The sequence below is a fragment of the Delphinus delphis genome, chromosome 13 (assembly GCF_949987515.2).
Source record: "Delphinus delphis chromosome 13, mDelDel1.2, whole genome shotgun sequence".
Lineage (NCBI taxonomy): Eukaryota > Metazoa > Chordata > Mammalia > Artiodactyla > Delphinidae > Delphinus > Delphinus delphis.
The window spans coordinates 22,302,113-22,322,606 of NC_082695.1; the positions used below are offsets into that span (position 1 = coordinate 22,302,113).

Below are 20,494 nucleotides of genomic sequence, written 5' to 3' on the forward strand. Positions count from 1 at the left end.
ATTTGCCAGCAACTGTGGAGCTGACCTCAGTGTGCAGACCCTGGCCTGAGTGACTCCTAGCCCTCCTGTCACTTCCCCAACTCCCCACAGGCATCAACTCTCCCAGCTTCATGCCAAGTTCCCCGCAGCACGCCCACTCTTGGTTCTCTGACCCTCACACACCCTGCCTTTACAGGGGTCCCTCTGCCACTTCACTGAGGGCCCTCCTTGCTGGGGCCGGTTGTAGGGTCTCCTGCCTCCTATCCTGCGGAGACCACTGTGTCCCCCAATCCAGGCTTCCCTTCTCCATCCTCTGCAGTGTCTCCCACACGCCCAATTCAGGGCAGCCTTGTCGCCCTCCCCAACTCCAGGTCCTCCCCCTCTATTCCGGAGCCGGCTGCAAAGTTCCTTGAGCCCTCTCCTGGTGGCCCCTCTAGCTACTAGGGGAACAGTGTACCTCCACTCAGGGGTTTTCTACCTCTACCCTCTGTAGTGCCCACTATGCTTCCATTCAGGATTACTTTTCTCCCTCCCCTATTCCGGGCCGGCTGCAGACACTCTGCATCCCCTATCCTGAAGGTCTAACTATGAGGAAAAACCTGTGCTCCCTCTCATTCGGGGGTCCTCTCATCCTACCGAGTTTTCTATCGCTCCATCCCGAAGGCATCCTGCCCCTATTCCCATCAGGTCTCCTTGCCCTCCCCCCATTTCAGGCTCCTTCTTTAATTCCGAACATAGTAGCAGGGTCTCCCGACACGCACCAGGGGGCTCCCCTTCGGTCCACTCCGGGAGTCCTCTACCGCCTGACTGCTTCGGGGGTGCTTCTCTGACGCTGCGTCGTCGATTCCCCTCCACTCCTTGGTTTCCCTGCCCCGCCCCTCTCACTGCGGCGGAGCCAGCCGGCCCCGGGCCGCTGGGGGAGGAGGCGGAGAGGGCGGGGCCCTCCTCCCCTGCTCACCCCCCCAGCAACTGCTGAGGGGCTGGACCCCGCCGGGCTGCTATAAAAGGGCCGGCCGGCCGGGTGCTACCGCAGTGCCGCCCGCCCCGTCCCGGCCTCGGGTTCCCACTCCGCCGGCAGCCGCACCTGCTCCGGCCAAGATGAGCTTCAGCGGCGCTGAGGCGCTGCTGGGCGCCTTCGCGCCGCTCCACGGAGGCGGCAGTCTGCACTACGGGCTGACTCGCAAGGGCGGCGCGCGCTCTGCAGCCGGCTCCTCCAGCGGCTTCCACTCATGGGCGCGGACGTCCGTGAGCTCCGTGTCGGCCTCGCCGAGCCGCTTCCGCGGCGCGGGAGCCGCCTCCAGCACCGACTCGCTAGACACGCTGAGCAACGGACCGGAGGGCTGCGTGGTGGCGGCGGTGGCGGCGCGCAGCGAGAAGGAACAGCTGCAGGCGCTGAATGACCGCTTCGCGGGCTACATCGACAAGGTGCGGCAGCTCGAGGCACATAACCGCAGCCTGGAGGGAGAGGCGGCGGCGCTGCGGCAGCAGCAGGCGGGCCGCGCCGCCATGGGCGAGCTATACGAGCGCGAGGTGCGCGAGATGCGCGGCGCTGTGCTGCGCTTGGGCGCGGCCCGCGGCCAGCTGCGCCTGGAGCAAGAGCACCTGCTGGAGGACATCGCGCACGTGCGCCAGCGCCTAGACGACGAGGCCCGGCAGCGCGAGGAGGCTGAGGCGGCGGCGCGCGCACTTGCGCGCTTTGCGCAGGAGGCCGAAGCGGCGCGCGTCGAGCTGCAGAAGAAAGCTCAGGCCCTGCAGGAAGAGTGCGGCTACCTGCGGCGTCACCACCAGCAGGAGGTGGGCGAGTTGCTCGGCCAGATCCAGGGCAGCAGCGCCGCGCAGACTCAGGCGCAGGCCGAGGCGCGCGACGCCCTCAAGTGCGACGTGACGTCGGCACTGCGCGAGATCCGCGCGCAGCTGGAAGGCCACGCAGTGCAGAGCACGCTACAGTCCGAGGAGTGGTTCCGAGGTTCGCAGGCGAGCGGGGACAGGGAGGATGGGGCGCCCTCTGTTGGTCGGTCAGTGAGGGGAAGGGTGGCGTGACAGGGTGCTGGTGGACTCTGCATAGAGGTGGCTGGACTGGATGGTGCGCTGCTCAGCTTCCTCCTGCAGAGTGAATGCCCCTTAGTTAAAAAACAGTTTTACTCTGGGTCTCTTGTGGAACACCCCCCTTCCCCGCAACTCTAGGTTCTCCTTTGGCCTTCTCCAGGGTCCTTATATCTGTCCTTCAACTCTGGGTCCTCTCTGCTCCTTCTCCCGAGTTTTGGTAACCCCACTATGAGGCCCCTTTTCATCAGGTTCCCTCTACTGCTCCAGAGCGGTGCCGGCTTCTAGTCGCTGGGGCGCTCTTTGCCCTTCAAAGTAACATGGCTTCCCTGTCCAATGCTGCCCGCCCCCTTTCTTGCACACTGCAGGGAACCCTATTCAGACACCTATCGGGCTCCTCCCCACTACAGTTGGGGAGGCTGGGTCATTCTCACATTCTTTCTCCCCAGGGGGACCACCATTACAACCAATTGGTGCCTGAAGCTGAAGTGGCTTGTGGGCCCTTTAATGTCCTTGCTCCCCTTCAGAAAAGCCGGGAGCCTCCCAAACCCATCTCCCTCCCCCAACTCCGTGCCACCCCGAGTCAGCTAGGTTGCAGCTGCAGCAGCTCTGAAGCTGTGCGCAGCACCTGCAGGGTGACTTTGACCAACACTTGCCCTCTCTGGTTTTCATTTCTTTTGGGGTTGAAAGGGGGGTCGACTAACTGGGCTTCTTACCCTGGGGAGCTCCATGAGCCTTCCTGAAACTGTCTGTAAAACTTCTGCATTGTTCTTGGGAGAGGGTACGAGGCTTCAGTGATTTTCAGACAGGTCTGTGATCCACAGTGCGTAAGAATCCTCACCCACTTGGATGGTTTCTAAGTCTTTGCCAGTACTAGCAGAGAAAAACCAGAAAAGCTGGGATTTTGATGCATTGCTTTTCCAGTTCCTTCCTCTCCTCTGCAGTGGCAGAACCATCCCCTCCCCCATCTCTGCAGCAAGGCTCCTCCCAAAGCAAACCTCTCTGCTCTCTTGGGCGTTGCCCTTCATCCATCTCAGGACTTCTGGACCACCCAGCTGGCATCCCTTCTTCCTCCCCCACTCCCAAGACTCAGGTCCTGAATGTCATTATCTCAGGATTCAGGATGTCCACATTCAGGAGGTTCAAACTAGCCTCCAGACCCCCACTGGTCCCTGAAAAGTCTTCTGGGAACCTGCAGCCCATTGCTCACAGGGGCCAGGGTGTGGCTGCCATTGGCACAGGGGCTCCTGTGCTAGAGAATGCACAACAAGGGGGAGGAAGGGACAGAGGAGCTGGCACGCAGGCCCCAGGCTCTGCAGTGACCTTGGTCTCTGCAAAGCAGAAACCTGCAAGGAAGGGGCTATGGCTACATGGTGGCTCACGGCGCCCTCATGCCTCTAAAGGTCACAGACTCATTAACTTGTTCAACCACAAGCTCAGAGTTAAGCCCCATGGGTCAGGTTTCACATATGACCCTCAGCACTGCCAGCCTTTGCTGGGGAGCTGAACCAGGAGGACCAGAAATGTGGGCTTCTTTTGCCCTGCAGAGTTTCCAGATCCTGAGTTTGGGGAGACAGTGTGATCTTTAGAGCCAGATAGACACTAGATCTGAATCCCAGCTCTGCTGCTCAAACTGGCCTACCGGCCTTGGGCAGTGGTCATTTGCCTATCACAAAGGATACGGTGAGTTAAACATCCAAGATGGCACCGGCACTCAGAAGGTCCTCAACCCATGTGTGTCACCTTCCAGATCTGGGCAGTAGAATCCAAATCCAGTTGTGTCTAACCCTGTGCCCTACTCCCTTCTCTCCCAGTGAGACTGGACCGACTGTCAGAGGCAGCCAAGGTGAACACAGACGCCATGCGCTTGGCACAGGAGGAGATAACTGAGTACCGGCGGCAGCTGCAGGCCAGGACCACAGAGCTGGAGGCGCTCAAAAGCACCAAGGACTCACTGGAGAGGCAGCGCTCTGAGCTGGAGGACCGTCATCAGGCTGACATCGCATCCTACCAGGTGGGCAGGGGTGGGGCAGAGAGCCAGATTGTCTCACCTGGTTGGGTGACCCTGGACAAGTCATTGCCCCTCTCTGAGTGGGGTCATCGTAGTTAAGACCATGGGCCTTGGAGTCAGACATACCAGGGGTACCAGTAGGTCTTTCTAGCCGTGTGACCCCAGGAAAGTGTCTGCCTCTCTGACTCTGAATTCCCTCAATGCAATGGGGGAAAAAAAGCCTCCTTTGCAGAGCTATGAAGCTTAAAGAGAGAGACGAACTTTTCACGTGAGGAGTGAGTGTGCTCAGCAGGGTCTTGGTCATAGTGGGCATTCAGTAAACAATAACCAGTGTCTATGAGTGAGGGTAGCCTGGGGAAGGCCTTGGCAGATACCTCCCGTTAAAGACAACCGCCAAAAGAAAATATCGCTTTTAAAGAGCTTATTATGCAAGTAATATATGGTGATTGTAGAAAAAGGAGGCAATAAAAATCAGCCATACTGATTCACTCCAAGCAGTGGCTAAGTGGCCTTGGGGTCAGGGGAGAAGCTTCAGCTCGTATTGAGTGTGCTTCTGTGTATTGTCTCGGTTAACAGATGCCTCCCAAGCCTGTACTGTGTGGCAGGCACTTTGGAGCACTGGGGAAACGATAGGGAGCCAAAGCAGACAAGGCCGTGTTCCCACTGAGCCCTTTCTAAGCTTAAGATCTGTAAAAATTCACCCATCATCCCACTGACCTGTGATGACCATTGTTGGTGTCTGGTGTGTTTCGTTCCAGACCACTCCCCAGGCTGAGGTTATACACACAGCAGGAGTTTTGTGCCAGGTGGCTTTCACGTCCATGAATGAGATCCGTAGCTTTCACCGGGTGGGGGTTGGCCCCAGCACGCCTGGCTGAACGGGACTACGTTGGGTTTGCGTAGCCCGCCCCAGCTCCTCCAGTGCTGAGGGCCAGAATGCTGACTGGCGCGTGACATGTATGTGACTTCTCCTCCCCAGGAAGCCATCCAGCAGCTGGATGCTGAGCTCAGGAACACCAAGTGGGAGATGGCAGCCCAGCTCCGAGAGTACCAGGACCTGCTCAATGTCAAGATGGCTCTGGATATTGAGATTGCTGCTTACAGGTGAGGGGCCAGGGGGCCTTTGGGTGGTGCTTCTTAGAAGGAGAAGCCTTGGATTTTAAGCCCCACAGTGAGGTAGCCTGCCAGTCTTAGAGACAAAAAAAAATTTTTTCTTTTCGTATTGCGGTGAAATGTATATAACAGAAAATTTCCCATTTAACCATTTTTAAGTATACAGTTCAGGGGCATTAAAAATATTTACATTATTGTGCAATCATCACCACCATCTATGTCCAGACCGTTTTCATCTTCCCAAACTGAAATTCAGTGCTCATTAAACAGTAACTCTCCACTCCCTTCCCTTCCCTCCCCCCAGCCCTGGCAACCACCATTCTACCTTTTGAGAGACAAATATATTGAGAGTGACTTAGTTTCATTCTGACAGTGATTCAGAGGGTTAAAGCTGCTCACCCTCTTCCCAAATCCAGCCAGCTAGAGGTTGGCTTGGAGGGAAAGGAGGTACTTCAGTTGTCAAGGGCCTTCACAACTCTACCTCTTAGAGATTCCTAGCTCTCTGAGCAGTTGTTTCCTGGAGAAATAAAATAGGGGTGATAATAACAGTACCCACGTCCTGGGATTGTTGGGAGGAGGTGCTAATCCTGTTCCTGAGCTAATCCAGGTAACACAGGTACCACTGGGCGGCCACAGAGAAAGCCCTCAGTAAAAAGTAGCCATGAGAAAGCCAAGAGACCTCCCAGCTTAGCAGTTTCCTGCTAAGGAACAGGGCTGACCCCGTGATCCCTGGGTGATTTGCATGCCGTTAAATTTGCAAAGCACTGGTCTGTATGGGTAACCCCTACACTTACTCTGAGGTAGGTATTGCCAGGTTTTTTTAATTTATTATTTCACTGAAACAACCCTCTGAGGTTAGGACTCTTAATGACCCTGTTTTTACCAATGAGGAGACTGAGGATGAAAGAGTTTGAGTGGCTTAGCTAAAGTCACACATCTAGTGAGTAGGAAAGAGTGGAAACTGCCCCCACCATGTTCCTAAAACCCAAAGGATGAGACTATAAGGTAACAGGAGACCCTTGAAATTCAAATGGGAACATTCTAAGACCTCTTAAACCCAGGTTTATACATGTGGAATTCCTTGCTCATATTCCCACCTTTCTCTTGAATAACATTTTAGTTGAGGGACAATAAGTATAAATGTTGTTAATATAGGTGTTTTCTCTTGAGGTCCATTTTTCAGGAGAAAAAGTTTTATAAGTTGCAACCTTAGCTGCATTAAACAAGAGCAGTGCCATTAGGGTGTGGATTCTGGGTGGTCCCTGGGATGATCTGCTAAGTGACCTTCTCCAGTCTCAAAGTGCCCACCATTCACACCCCTTCCTCCACTAAAGTGCATATCACTGGATGCGGTGGACCTTCGGAGTAGCTCAGGAAGCCCCCTAACTTATTGATCAGCTCTGAGTTAATAGTAATGTGTTCCATTATCCATTCTGCAGAAAACTCCTGGAGGGTGAAGAGTGTCGGATTGGCTTTGGCCCGAGTCCTTTCTCCCTTCTAGAAGGACTCCCCAAAATCCCTGCCATATCCACTCATATAAAAGTCAAAAGCGAAGAGAAGATCAAGGTGGTAGAAAAGTCAGAGAAGGAAACTGTGATTGTGCAGGAACAGACAGAGGAGGTCCAGCTGACTGAGGAAGTGACTGAAGAAGAAGAGAAAGAGGCCAAAGAGGAGGAGGAAGGGGGAGAAGAAGCAGCAAAATCTCCCCCAGCAGAAGAGGCCGCATCTCCAGAGAAAGAGGAGGCCAAGTCCCCAGTGAAGGAAGAAGGCAAGTCCCCAGAAAAGGCTGAGTCCCCTGTGAAAGAAGAAGCAAAATCGCCAGCTGAGGCCAAGTCTCCTGAGAAGGCCAAGTCCCCAGAAGGAGTGAAGTCTCCAGAGAAGGCCAAGTCCCCAGAGAAGGAAGAGGCCAAATCCCCAGAGAAGGCCAAATCCCCAGAGAAGGAAGAGGCCAAATCCCCAGAGAAGGCCAAGTCCCCAGAGAAGGAAGAGGCCAAATCCCCAGAGAAGGCCAAGTCCCCAGAGAAGGAAGAGGCCAAATCCCCAGAGAAGGCCAAGTCCCCAGAGAAGGAAGAGGCCAAATCCCCAGAGAAGGCCAAGTCCCCAGAGAAGGAAGAGGCCAAATCCCCAGAGAAGGCCAAGTCCCCTGTGAAGGAAGAGGCCAAATCCCCAGAGAAGGCCAAGTCCCCTGTGAAGGAAGAGGCCAAATCCCCAGAGAAGGCCAAGTCCCCAGAGAAGGAAGAGGCCAAATCCCCGGAGAAGGCCAAGTCCCCAGAGAAGGAAGAGGCCAAATCCCCGGAGAAGGCCAAGTCCCCAGTGAAGGAAGAGGCCAAGTCCCCAGAGAAGGCCAAGTCCCCAGTGGAGGTGAAGTCCCCAGAGAAGGCCAAGTCCCCAGAGAAGGAAGAGGCCAAATCCCCAGAGAAGGCCAAATCCCCAGTGAAGGAAGAGGCCAAATCCCCAGAGAAGGCCAAGTCTCCCGTGAAGGAAGAAGCAAAGTCCCCGGAGAAGGCCAAAAGCCCTGTCAAGGAGGAGGCCAAATCCCCAGAGAAGGTCAAGTCTCCTGTGAAGGAGGTCCCAAAGAAGGAGGAGGCAAAGTCCCCCATGAAGGAGGAAGAGAAAGCCCAGGAGGTGAAAGCCAAAGAGCCCCCAAAGAAGACAGAGGAAGAGAAAGCTCCAGCCACACTGAAAACCGAGGAGAAGAAGGACAGCAAGAAAGATGAGGTGCCCAAGAAGGAGGCTCCAAAGCCCGAGGTCCAGGAGAAGAAGGACCCTGCTGTGGAAAAGCCCAAAGAACCCAAAGCTGAAGCCAAGAAGGAAGAGGCTGAAGATAAGAAAAAAGCAATCACCCCAGAGAAGGAGGCTGCTGCCAAGGGGAAGGAAGAAGCCAAACCCAAAGAGAAGACTGAGGTGGCCAAGAAGGAACCAGATGATGCCAAGGCCAAAGAACCCAGCAAAGCAGCAGAGAAAGAGCCGGAAAAGCCAAAGAAGGAAGAGACGCCAGCGGCACCTGAGAAAAAAGACGCCAAGGAGGGGAAGGCCACAGAGGCCAAGAAGCCTGAGGAGAAACCCAAAGCAGAGGCCCAAGCCAAGGAGCCCATCAAGGAGGCCTCCACACCAGGCAAAGCCAAGGCAGAAAAGGCTGAGAAATCCTCTAGCACAGACCAGAAAGACAGCAGGCCTCCAGAGAAGGCCACAGAAGACAAGGCCACCAAGGGAGAGAAGTAAGGCAGGGAGAGAGGAACATCCAGAGCAGCCAAAGAAACTCAGGAGGGTCTGGGAGCTCAAGGGTCGGTGTAACCAATTTTCATTTTTTCTCCCTTTTCTTTAAGAAGAAACTTTGCTTAGACTATGGGCCCTCCTTCACCAAACAGGAATTTCTTTTAGCAATGTGTTAGCAAGAGAGGGTCCTTCCAAACCCCGGCCCCACGCCCCAAACCCTCCCTAGGCGATGGACAATTATGTTATGATAGCTTATGTAGCCGAATGTGATATATGCAGAATGCCACATGTAAACACTTGACTATAAAAACTGCCCCCTCCTCTCCAAATAAGTGCATTTATTTCCTGTATGTGCAACTGACAGATGACCGCAATAATGAATGAGCAGTTAGAAACACATTATGCTTGAGATGTCTTAACCTATTCCTGAATGCCTTCTGTTTTCCAAAGGAGTGGCCGAGCCCTTGCCCAAAGCTCTCTGTCCTGGAAGAGCTGGAGCAGGTGGGGCTGGGCGCTGGCCACTGAACCATGCCAGGGCGCACTTTTCCACTGGAGTCCACTTTCAATTGCTTCTGTGCAATAAAACCAAGTGCTTATAAAATGAAAATGCTGCTGTTGTTATTTATTCTTTTCCCGTGGGCAGGCTGGGGGATGGGCGAGGGAGGTCTTGATCTCACTCTTAAGAATGCACAGGACTGAATGGGAATCAGAGGTCTTGTGCGGGTCTGGGACCAGTTACAAGGCCTCTCTTGGGCTATTTCCCGGGCACAGACCATGTGCCAGGCAATGTGCTCGGTGCTTTATCTTTAAAATCTTGCAGACAGGTGGCCTGGTGTGTGGTTTCTCAGTGAGGTCCGTGGACCACCTACATGAGCATCATCTGGGAGCCTTATGAATAGGCACACTCCTTGATTCCACCCTACACCACCGAATCAGAATCCGAGGGGTAGGCCTGGGACAGTGAATGCTTCACCAGGTCCCACTTGATTCTAATGCACGCTGAAGCCTGGGAACAGGTGAGGTCCTGAGGACACTGAGCCATCTATTTAAGAGTTCTGCATGTGTCCTTTTTTGTAAGGAGGGATGAGCTTTCTGAATAGGGGCCATATGTAGCTAATTCACCTGTAGTGAAGACTATAGTCACCACTATTGGGAACAATTTGTCAATAGTCACTTAACTGGACTCCAACATGCTTCTCCAGACACAAGTTTGAAAGCTGTGGTGCTCCTGTGGATTTATGTGGGGTCTTTACTGTAAAATTTTGACCTCACGACTTACTTGTAATGACTAGAATATGGCAAAGCGATGGGATGTCATTTCTGAGAGTAGATTACAAAAAGATTCTGGCTTCTGTTTTGCTTATTCTCTCTTGCTCATTCTACTTGCTTATTCCAATGGAAGAAGGAGAAGCCTACATGGCCAGGAACTGAAAGAGGCCCCTGGCCAACAGCCGGTGAGGAACTGCGGTCCTCAGTACAACAAGAAACCAAATCCTGCCAACAACCACACTGTTGAGCATAGATGCAGATTCCCCCCTGCTGAGCCTTCAGCCCCAGACAACACACTGGCTGCAGCCTTCTGAGAGACCTTAAGGAAGAAGCACCCAGCTAAACGGCACCTGGATGATAGATGTTTGTTGTTTTAAGCCACTAAGTTTTGGGGTAATATGTTACATAGAAATAGATGACTGGACTTCCCTGGTGGCACAGTGGTTAAGAATCCGCCTGCCAATGCAGGGGACACGGGTTTGAGTCCTGATCCAGGAAGATCCCACATGCCACGGAGCAACTAAGCCCGTGTGCCACAACTACTGAGCCTGTGCTCTAGAGCCTGTGAACCACAACTACTGAGCCCGTGTGCTGCAACTACTGAAGCCCACGTGCCTAGAGCCTGTGCTCCGCAACAAGAGAGGCCACCACAATGAGAAGCCCGTGCACTGCGAGAAAGAGTAGCCCCCACTCGCCACAACTAGAAAAGCCCGCTTGCAGCAACGAAGACCCAGCGCAGCCAAAAAATAAAAATAAAATAAAATAGTTAACTAATACAGCTTCTCTCTCAGGAAGGCCTTCTTTTCATGGAGATCCTAAGTAGCTATGGGCTTGCACCCTTCCAGGTACAAATCAGGGAGAGAGAGATTGTGTCCCCACCAGTTCAACCGAAGTCTGAGAACTGAGTCTCATTACATGGTCAGGTTATGTGCCCATCCTGAAATTAATGGAACATACTAATTGGACCTGCTGGGTCACATGTCAAACTCTAGATCCAGGGTGGAGGCAGCCATCTGAATTATATAAACTGGACCTGACATTTCAGAACTCAGGGATAAAGAGGATTCTAAAATCTTCTAGAGAGAGAGAGAGAGAGGAGGAAAAAAAAAAAAAATGGATCAAGAACAAGAATGGTCCCAAACTTCTCAATGATGGGAAATGCCTAGAAGTCTATACTGATAAATCAAGTGTGAGGATAGATAAAGGGCAATTTAAAGCATACAAGGTCCCAAAAAGTTACTTCCCATAAACCCTTTCTCTGAAATCACTAGGGGAACATGCTCCAACAACAGGAGACTATAAACCAAGAAATAGAAAATCTAAGAATACAGAAAACAGGGACTATAACAAAGAAGAGACAAGAAGGGAATCCCCAGGATGACGACAGAGGAGAGTTGATGGACAAGAGCTGTGCAGCCCTATCTAGACTAGAGTGGGTCTGGGGAGAGAAGGGGGGGTTCCAAGAAAAAAATTAAACTGATAAATTATTTGACATGATCCACCATGTATAAAATTGAATTGAAAGCCCTTTACTGAACTATTGGAGAGTGTGGGAAAATTTAGTCAATTTCAAAGAAAACAAAGTAACTCCAAGACAAACAAAAAAATTCCGTATAAGAGGAAGTGTAATTATAACACATTAGTCAAATCAACAGGTAACAATATTTACATAAAAATAACAAAAGCAATGAATATGGATTATACCAAAAAGCAAGATAAAAAATGGGAAAGGGAAAATGGAGTGTGTAATTGACAAAAATACTCATCTCTTATACTCCTCTGGAGAAAATGCTTAATATTGATAAATGAAAAGAAAGACTGAGAAACTATCACAGACTAGAGGAGACTAAGATGATATAATGACACAGGGCAATGTGGAACCCTGGACTGGATCCTGCAACATTCGTGGAAAACACGGTGACCTCCAAATAAAGATTGTAATTCAGTTAATAGTAATGTACCAACATTAATTTTAATTTTAGTTTTGACAAATGTACCATGATCATGTAAGATGTCAACACGAGATGGAGCTGGGTGAGAACATTCAGGAGCTCTCTATGCTGTCTTTGCAACTTTTCAGTAAATTTAAAATTAGTTCAAAATAAAAAGTTTAAGAAAAAAGTTTAAGATATATCAATAAATTGTATATGATTAAAAACATGGAGGTAAATACCAAAACCTAAGAGCTATGGTTGAAAATAAGAATAGGGACTTCCTTGGCAGCCCAGTGGTTAAGACTTCGACTTCCAATGCAGGGGGTGTGGGTTCGATCCCTGGTCAGGGAGCTAAGATCCCACGTCTCCCCGCCAATAAACCAAAACATAAAACAAGCAATATTGCAACAAATTCAATAAAGATTTTAAAAAAAAGAAAGAAAATAAGAATAGATGGGGGTTGGGAAGAGAAGGCAAAGGCCCCTGTTTATTACTATAAGTAAATCATAACCAGTCAAAGCAAATAGGGACCCAAATAGCATCTAGTCCAATCCCATTATACAGATGAGGAAATTGAGGCCAGAGAGACAGGAGCCTGCCTAAGGCCCAACAGCCAGTTGGTAGCAGAGCTACATTTTCCTATTTGTTCTATAGAGAAAACATGAATTACATGGATATTAATTTTTTTAAGAATCTGATATTTAATAAATTATCCTCAGTGACCCTTACTTAGAAAATCTACATTTTCTTAGTTTTGAAACCACAGGGAAGACATGAAAGGTATTAGAGCTACAAGGGCTCTCTCTCATGAATCATTGTCTCAGCTGATGTCCACAGAAGAAAAGATGGGACTTGTCCAGACTAGAATCCATGGTCACCACTTACTGAGCATCCCCAAGGACTGGGCCCTGGACTGTACACTTTATGTCCACAGTCTAAAGCAGCCAGCCCAATGAAGTGAGCACTATTGAACCTGCATTTCTCAGTTGAGGAAACTGAGGCTCAGAGAAGCAGACTTTGCCCAAAGTCCAGAGCCAGGAAGAGGTGGAGCGTGGATTTAAATTCAGGCCTGCCTGACCACAGAACCCAGGCTCGTCCTTACTCTGCCATCCTGCCTCCATCCTCTCCAGGGACATATTACATGGCCACCCCTAAACCAGATGCTGAAGGTATTTAGAATGCCAAAAGCCCCAGCCCTCCTTGATGATATCATTCTCATGGTGGCTCTAAGTGGCACAGGCAGGGCAGGAGGATCTGACCAGGATGCCCCTCCTTTTTTGCCCTAACTGGACGTGTACCCAATGCTGTAGGCAGGATTCGCTGGCCAGATACCAGCCAGACTGACTTTAACCATCTGCCAAACAAAATCATCCTCCCTCTGGGAGGATAACAAACCTTAGGAAAAACCAATAGAGTCAATTTGCTATGGAATTGCTTGTCAGATGTTAGAGGCCTGGGGGACAGAGACGAAATGTGGAAGGAGCGGACTGCTTTAGGATAGGCCCTTCCTGCTGGTTAGCTGTTGGCTCTGCAGATACAGCTGAGCTGATGAAAACCATCGTTCATTTTTTTCCCAGGGGGATTGTTTCAGAAAGAAGAGGTTAGGTTCTGTCTATAATAATGAACAACTACATCTCGGTGGCTTAACACAAAGAAAGCATCTTTCTCACTTATGCTATACACTCTGGGTAGGTCAGCAGGGGTCTCTGTTCTTAATGGTCATTCAAAGGCCAAGCTAATAGGGGATCCATTTGGACCCAGGCTTCCAAGTTCACTAAGGCAGGGGCGAGAGGATGTGGCACACCAGGCACAGGCTCTTAAAACTTCTACCTAGAAGTGATACAGGTCTCTTCTGACAACATTTCATCAGCCAAAGCAATCCACACAGTTATATCTAATATCAGAGGGGATGGGCAGAGCAGTCCTACCAAGTGCCTGGAGGGAGGAGAGTAGGGACTCTTTTAGGGGGAATCAAACAGAATCAAACTAGTTTAAGCAAAATACTTGCTACTGATAATAATGATTGATATAACATATTAGCTTACATAACCAAGGAGTTTAAGAAGGTTGACTTGCTTCAGATACAGCTAGAGCCAGGAGAATTCTCAAGTAATGTTCCCCAAGATCCTGTCACTCGTTTCTTCATCTCTCAGCTGTTTCCTTTTGTGTAGGCTTCATTCTCAGGCAGGACCTCTTCATGTGGTCTCCAGAAGCTTCAGGCTTACATCCCACTTGTTTAGGAAACTTGGGAGGGAAAAAAGAACTCTTTTTCAATATTCCAGGAAAAGTCCAGGGGTTGATTCTCGTTGGGGCCCTCAAACTGAAACTGAGAGTTTGTGAGGTGTGGTTCCAAAAGAAAATTAGAGGATGGTTAGCAGAAGAAAAAGGAGTGGATGCTGGGCAGCAACAATGATAACTGTCCACAGTGGCTTGAGTGCTTGTAGCAGAAGATCCAAATAGGCAGTAATACCCAGTGTTTGTGGGTGTGCAGAGAAACTTGAACTTTCTGACACTAATGATTGGAATGAAAATTGACAAAACCTTCCTGGAAGGCAACATAATGAGACATATTAAAAGCCTTAAAAGCTTAGACACTCTAACCAAAGTACGCCACTTTTAGGAATGTATCCTAAATAATCAGGTCTGTACAGAAATATTCAAATACAAAATATATTCACTTCGTTTTATGTTTTGGAAAAATGGGAAATACTCTGAATATACAATAGGAGATTGGCTAAATAAATTAAATTACCTCTATTTTTTAAAATATTTATTTATTGTTTATTTTTATTTATTTTGGCTGTGCCGGGTCTTAGTTGCAGCATGCAGGTTCTTTTAGTTGTGGCATGTGGACTTCTTAGTTGTAGCATGCATGTGGGATCTAGTTCCCCAACCAGGGATCAAACCCCGGCCCCCTGCATTGGGAGCATGGAGTCTTACCCACTGGACCACCAGGGAAGTCCCTAAATTACCTCTATATTAGTAAACATGTTGCTGCAAAAAAGAAACAAGTTTTTAATTTTAAAAGTAATTTATATCAATGAGACCTAACAGATATCTATAGAACACTGCATGCAACAACAGTAGAATACACATTTCTTCTCCAGTGCACATGGAACATTCTCCAGGACAGATCATATATCTTAAGCCATAAACAAGCCTCAATAACTTTAAAAGGATTGAAAATGGAGGGACTTCCCTGGTGGTCCAGTGGTTAAGACTCTGAGCTCCCAATGCAGGGGACCCAGGTTCGATCCCTGGTCAGGGACCTAGATCCCACATGCCGCAGCTGAAGAGCCCACATGCCGCAATGAAGATCCTGCATGCGGCCACTAAGGCCTGACACAGCAAAATAAATAAATAAATATTTTAAAAAATAATAATACAATAAAAATGGGAGATAACAAGTGTTGGTGAGAATGTGGAGAAAATGGAAACCTTGTATCATACATTGCTGGTAGGAATGTTAAATGGTGTAGCTGCTGTGGAAAGCAGTTTGGTGGGTCCTCAAAAAGATAAACATAGAATTAGTATGTAACTGAGCAATTTCACTCCTAGCTATATACTCAAAAGAATTGAAAACAGATACTCAAACAAAAATATACACACATGTTCATAGCAGAACTATTCACAACAGCCAAAAGGTAGAAACAGTAGAAACTACTCTTCGTTGCGGTGCGCGGGCTTCTCATTGCAGTGACTTCTTTTATTGCAGAGCACAGGCTCTAGGCACACGGGCTTCAGTAGTTGTGGCTCATGGGCTCCAGAGAGCAGGCTCAGTAGTTGTGGCGCATGGGCTTAGTTGCTCCATGGCATGTGGGATCTTCCTGGACCAGGGCTCGAACCTGTGTCCCCTGCATTGGCAGGCAGATTCTTAACCACTGTGCCACCAGGGAAGCCCCTCAAGAGATATTTATTGATCTCCTACTGTACCCACCTTGTGCAAGATCCTGGAGATATAGAGGTGAGCAAGATAGAGGTGTGTTCTGCCTTTTCTGGAGCCTGCGGTCTAGTAGGAGAGCAAATAAAGAAGAGTAAACACAAAGGGTTATGTAATAAAATTGGTTGTATGTTACATTCTTGTGGGTCTCTGTTGGCTTTTGCCACTCGAGCTTCCATTTTTTCTTTTACTGATAAAAAGAGAAACCACATGTCCCCACTCTCATGCCATGTATTAGGGTGAATAATGATCCCCCAAAGATGTCTAAGTCCTAATCCCTGGACTTTTCATATGTGATTAAGTCAAGGATTTTGAGATGGGAGATTACCCTGAATTACTTGGATGGGCCCAATGTCATCATAAGGCTCCTTATTAGAGGGAGCAGGAGTCAGAGGAGAAAGTGATGTGATGATGGAAGCAGAGATTGGAGAGATGCACTTTGAAGATGGAGGAAGGGACCACAAGCCAAGTAAAACAGGAAGCTAGCTCTAGAAGCTGGAAAAAGCAAGGAAATAGATTCCCTCCTGGAGCCCCCAGCCCTGCCAAAATCTTGACTTTAGCCCAGTGAAATTGATTTTGCACTTCTGGCTTCCAAAATAGTAAGAGAATAAATCGGCGTTGGTTTTAGGCCAGTAAGTTAGTGGTAATTTGTTACAGCAGCCACAGAAACCTAATATAGGCCACGTGGTTTGGGTGACCCCATGTACCCAGAACTCAGAGATGAACATGTTCCAGGCATTGCGGATCATGCACTATCCCCTGGCCTCTGTGATTAGTTCACAGATTCACATGTGATGCAAGTTTATCCAATGAGAGCCAATTCCAATGATATTGTGGGAGCTGTTGGTGCAGAGAAGCCTTACCAAAGGCTACCCCGAGAACAAATAGCGGCAGAGAAGACAGCACCTTGGAATTACTGACAGTGTTCAGGTGACAATGATACGGTTTGAACAGCTGAATCGAGCCATGCCTGAAGTCTTCCTCTGCGGGACTTCTTAGTTACCTGGGTCAATGAATTCTCTCTTTTGCTTAAAAATAAACAAACAAACAAACAACTATAATGAATGCAATTTTTTAGTTATTGTATCAACAAAAATCCAAAAGTTTAATAATATTTTGGTGAGGCTGTGGAGAAACTAGTCCTCTCATAGGTTGCTGGTGGGAACATAAGCTGGTATATCTCTCATGGAGGAGAATTGGGAAATATCCTTCCAAATTATGAAAACAGAGACCCTCTACTCTGGTATTTCTACTTTTGAAAGTTTAACCTACAGATGTATTAGCATATGGGTGAAATGGCTCTGTGCACAGGTTATTTACTAAAGCAAAGGTTAGTAACCAAATATCCATTAATAAGACTAAATAAATTATAATACATCTATTCAATAGAATATTATGCAGCTCTAAAAAAGAACAAGGAAACTTTGTATCTCTGTACTGATAAGGAAAGATATCCAAGATATGAAAAAAAATCAAGATGCATATAGTATGATATTTGTGTGCAAAAATAATTGTGTTTGCTTAAAGAATTTGAAAGGATACAAAAGAAACTAAGCAACTTGGTTGCCTATTTGTGAGGGAGATGGGAACTAGGCAGGTGGGGGATAAGATTGGTAGTGAAACCTTTCACTGTATTTCACTTCTTATGTTTTCTGGTTTTTGAAGTTTGTGAATGTATTACACTTATTCTAAAAATTAGATTTAAAAAACCAATTTGTACACTGTGATCCAAGTTTAGTAAGAAAATAAATGTGCATGAAATCAGAAAATAGAAAACATCTAGCCTATAAGTGGTTATTCTGGATACAGTGGGAAGTAAATATTGTACTGGTTCTGTGGAATCAGGGAAGGTATAGCATAATTTCAGGGTCTACCAACTCTCTGCATTGCCAGAACAGGTGCCCCATCAGGCATTTTAAACCAGTTGCTCACCCAAACTGTCACATATTTTAACTCGAGCTGTTTTTACATCCCAGCACATGGGTGAGTGATTGGATTTTAGGTCTTTTTGTAGGACTTTACATTTCAACTTGTTAGACTGGGTTCATCTTCGAAATATTTTGGGACCCCATCCATTCACTCATTTCACAAATACTCTGAGGGTCCTTCTCCACCAGCCCCACTGGGGAGTGCTGGGGTTTCCTTTCCCACCTTAGGTCATCTGCAGAGGTGGGGGAAAGCCAAGTTAGAACAAGATGTGGTGAGAGCCCAGGAAGTTGAGGTGATCCTCTGGTGGGGACCAGGACACAGGCCCACAGACAGCAGGGAATAGGTGTGGCTAACAGGCTGTGGTTGGCCTAGTGTGACGGGTAATGAGAGCCTGACTCCAGATGAGGACAGAGCCCAGCTTGGCCACTGACTGGTGGACATGAGGCCGAAAAGGAGGGACAGGGCCAGAGAGAGTGAGGCTTCCAGAGCCTGGGAACACTCCAGCAGGGGAAAGGGCATCAGGAAGGTAAGGCCTTCCTCACTCAGGAGGCCTCTTCTCCAGGCGGAAACCTGGAGGCAGAGACAAGAATCGCTCCCCTTTACTGAGTGGTGCTTGGTGTTGGACACGGTCCTGAGTTGATTCTTAATTCCCACAACCACCCTGGGAGGAAGGCTGACTGTCACCTCCAGTTGCAGATGAGGACCCCCTGAGGCTTCGAGTGATTCATGCAATCTGCCCAGGGTACACAGCTGCTCAGGGGTGGGACAGGATCCAGCTGGTAGGTCTGACACCAGGCTGTAACTCTTGACCACCACAGTACTCTTGGTGTACTTGTGTTGCTGAAATGAATAAATGGCCCAGAAGGAGCACCAGCCTGAAGCTACGTTGAGCCTGAAGCTACTCTTGTGGAAAGGAAAGCCTTGGAGGCAGACAGACCTCGCTGGGCTTGCATCCTGGGTGGGCAGCTCAAGAACCCTGTGAGCAATGGACAAGTCATTTAACCCTCTGAGTCTCAGTTTCCTCATCTGTAGACATGAAGGGAATGTGTACCCTTGGCAGCCTGCAGTAATTAAATAGGACAGTGAATGTAAAATCATGACTAGCACAGGGCCTGACCCAAAGTCGATGCTTGACATCTGAGCTCAACAGAGAGGCTGCTGAACACCATGGAAAGGCCAGAGTTGGGGCTAGCTACAGAGACAGGGAGAAAGTTCCTTTGGAAGCCTGGCAGCTCTGCTCCATCCCATGGATAGGGCTTTTAGCTTTGTTTCCCCAGAGTGATCATCAGGAATGCCCTTAAAATAAAAGGGGTCTTTGGATTTACTTGCAGAGAAAACAATTAGGGGAGGGCAAGCTTGGAAAAAGGGAGAGACTAGGAGACACAGAGAAATCAAAAATATGGGTAGTAGCTTTAAAAAGGCAAGGAACCTGGGCTGAGTCCCAGGTGTGGGAGGATGACAGAAGGGGGCTGCCATCTGGGATGTGCCCCAGTCAAGGCCAAGGCCAAGGCTGAAGAGGAAGCTTTGAGGTCCTCCCAAGCCAGGCCCCTTCCCCCTAAACTGCCCACTGGTGACACAAAAGGCTCAGTTCAGTAACTCAAAGGGGCTGGATTGTCTTGGGCTTCTCACTAGTTTTAAAACCTTACTCCTTAAGGCCAAAGGATTCTTTTGTTCAGCTTGTTCCTTTCAAGAGGGAAAATCTCTTCTGGAGGGTGACAGGCCCTGATATCCTCTGCCCAGGAAGCAGAGCCTCCTCCCAGCCCTCACAAGCTGTCTTTGCAACCTTGTCCCAGCTCTCGGAGACGGGCTTGTGTGCTGAGTCAGTTTGGCCGCCTTCCAGCCAAGAAGACAGTGAAGGCTGCAATGCAGGGGCCATTAAAGGAACTATTTTTAGGCTCCATTTCAATCTTATTCAGCACAGGCTGTGAGATGCTAGGCTTGAAAGTGGCCAGACCAAGGAGATGCTGGCGGAGACAGAGTCCCAGGCAAGTAGGTCAGGGAAAAGACAAAGAAATCTCACTATGGGAGAGAAAGAAGCTCCCAGAGGTTCATGTTGCTGTCCAAGGTGCAGGAGACAGACGAGGGGAGCTTATCAGAGAATCAGCCCTCCTGCATTACCTGAGGAGTCACCAAGAAAAATGAGGAAAGTACAGCGACTTCCAAAAAGAGACTAGGGCAACATGCACCTGGGGAGCTCATTAAAAATATACCTCCCTGGCTCATCTTAGTTATCTGAGTCCAAATATTACAGTGGGGATGTGTGTTTCCAACCTACTCCCAGGGTAGGTGACTCTCACACACAATGAAGTTCAAGGACCTGAGGGCTGGAGAGTATCTAGGTCTAGAATTCAAAGGAATGATCCAGACTGAGGGGAAGGAAAGGCACAGGTGGTGGTGGTTATTTAACAACCCCCAGAGGTGCCATTCTCCTTTCCTCACTGGTCTCAGGCTTCCACCTATAAAGTGCAGGGTCCTGGCAGGACTAGGAGTCTCTTAGTTCATTGTCAGATGTTTATAACAGCCACCAATCAGGAGAATTTGGCCATCAGAGACAGTGGAAAGAGTGAGGGGAAGGGGGAAAAAGAGCTTTTGCTTTTTGTGCTATGCGACTTTGGCTTCCCCGGCCACCTGCTAACAGCAGTGACTTAGCATAACAAATACCAAGATAATGAGGACCTGCCAAAGCAAGGTGAATTGTTCTCACTCTGCTTTTCTTGGCCACCTAGGGAAAGCCTATCCACACATGCTCTTTCACATTGTGCCTTGGCTCCCACCTGCCCATGCAGACTGCAAAGCCACCCCTTCTTCCCTAAGGAGACACAAAGGCCACATGGCCAGGTGACACTTTAATAGGCTAGAAATAGAAAACCTGTCTTTGGAGACTATCAAGAGCCACATGCTTTACATGTACCTGTCCAGTTTTCCCAGCACCACTTATTGAAGAGGCTGTCCTTTCTCCACTGTACATTCTTGCCCCTTTATCAAAGATAAGGTGACCATATGTGCGTGGGTTTATCTCTGGGCTTTCTATCCTGTTCCACTGATCTTTGTTTTTGTGCC

The 20,494-nt window shown here is 48.9% G+C and overlaps 1 protein-coding gene across 1 annotated transcript; it reads left to right on the top strand.

Moving 5' to 3' along the window:
* Window positions 1-1,024: 1,024 nt before the first annotated feature.
* On the top strand, window positions 1,025-8,959 carry NEFH (neurofilament heavy chain). Its single transcript, XM_060029441.1, has 4 exons — window positions 1,025-1,945; window positions 3,837-4,036; window positions 5,013-5,137; window positions 6,586-8,959. The coding sequence occupies exons 1-4, from the start codon at window positions 1,078-1,080 to the stop codon at window positions 8,366-8,368; spliced, it is 2,976 nt and encodes a 991-aa protein (XP_059885424.1). The 5' UTR covers window positions 1,025-1,077; the 3' UTR covers window positions 8,369-8,959.
* Window positions 8,960-20,494: the final 11,535 nt, after the last annotated feature.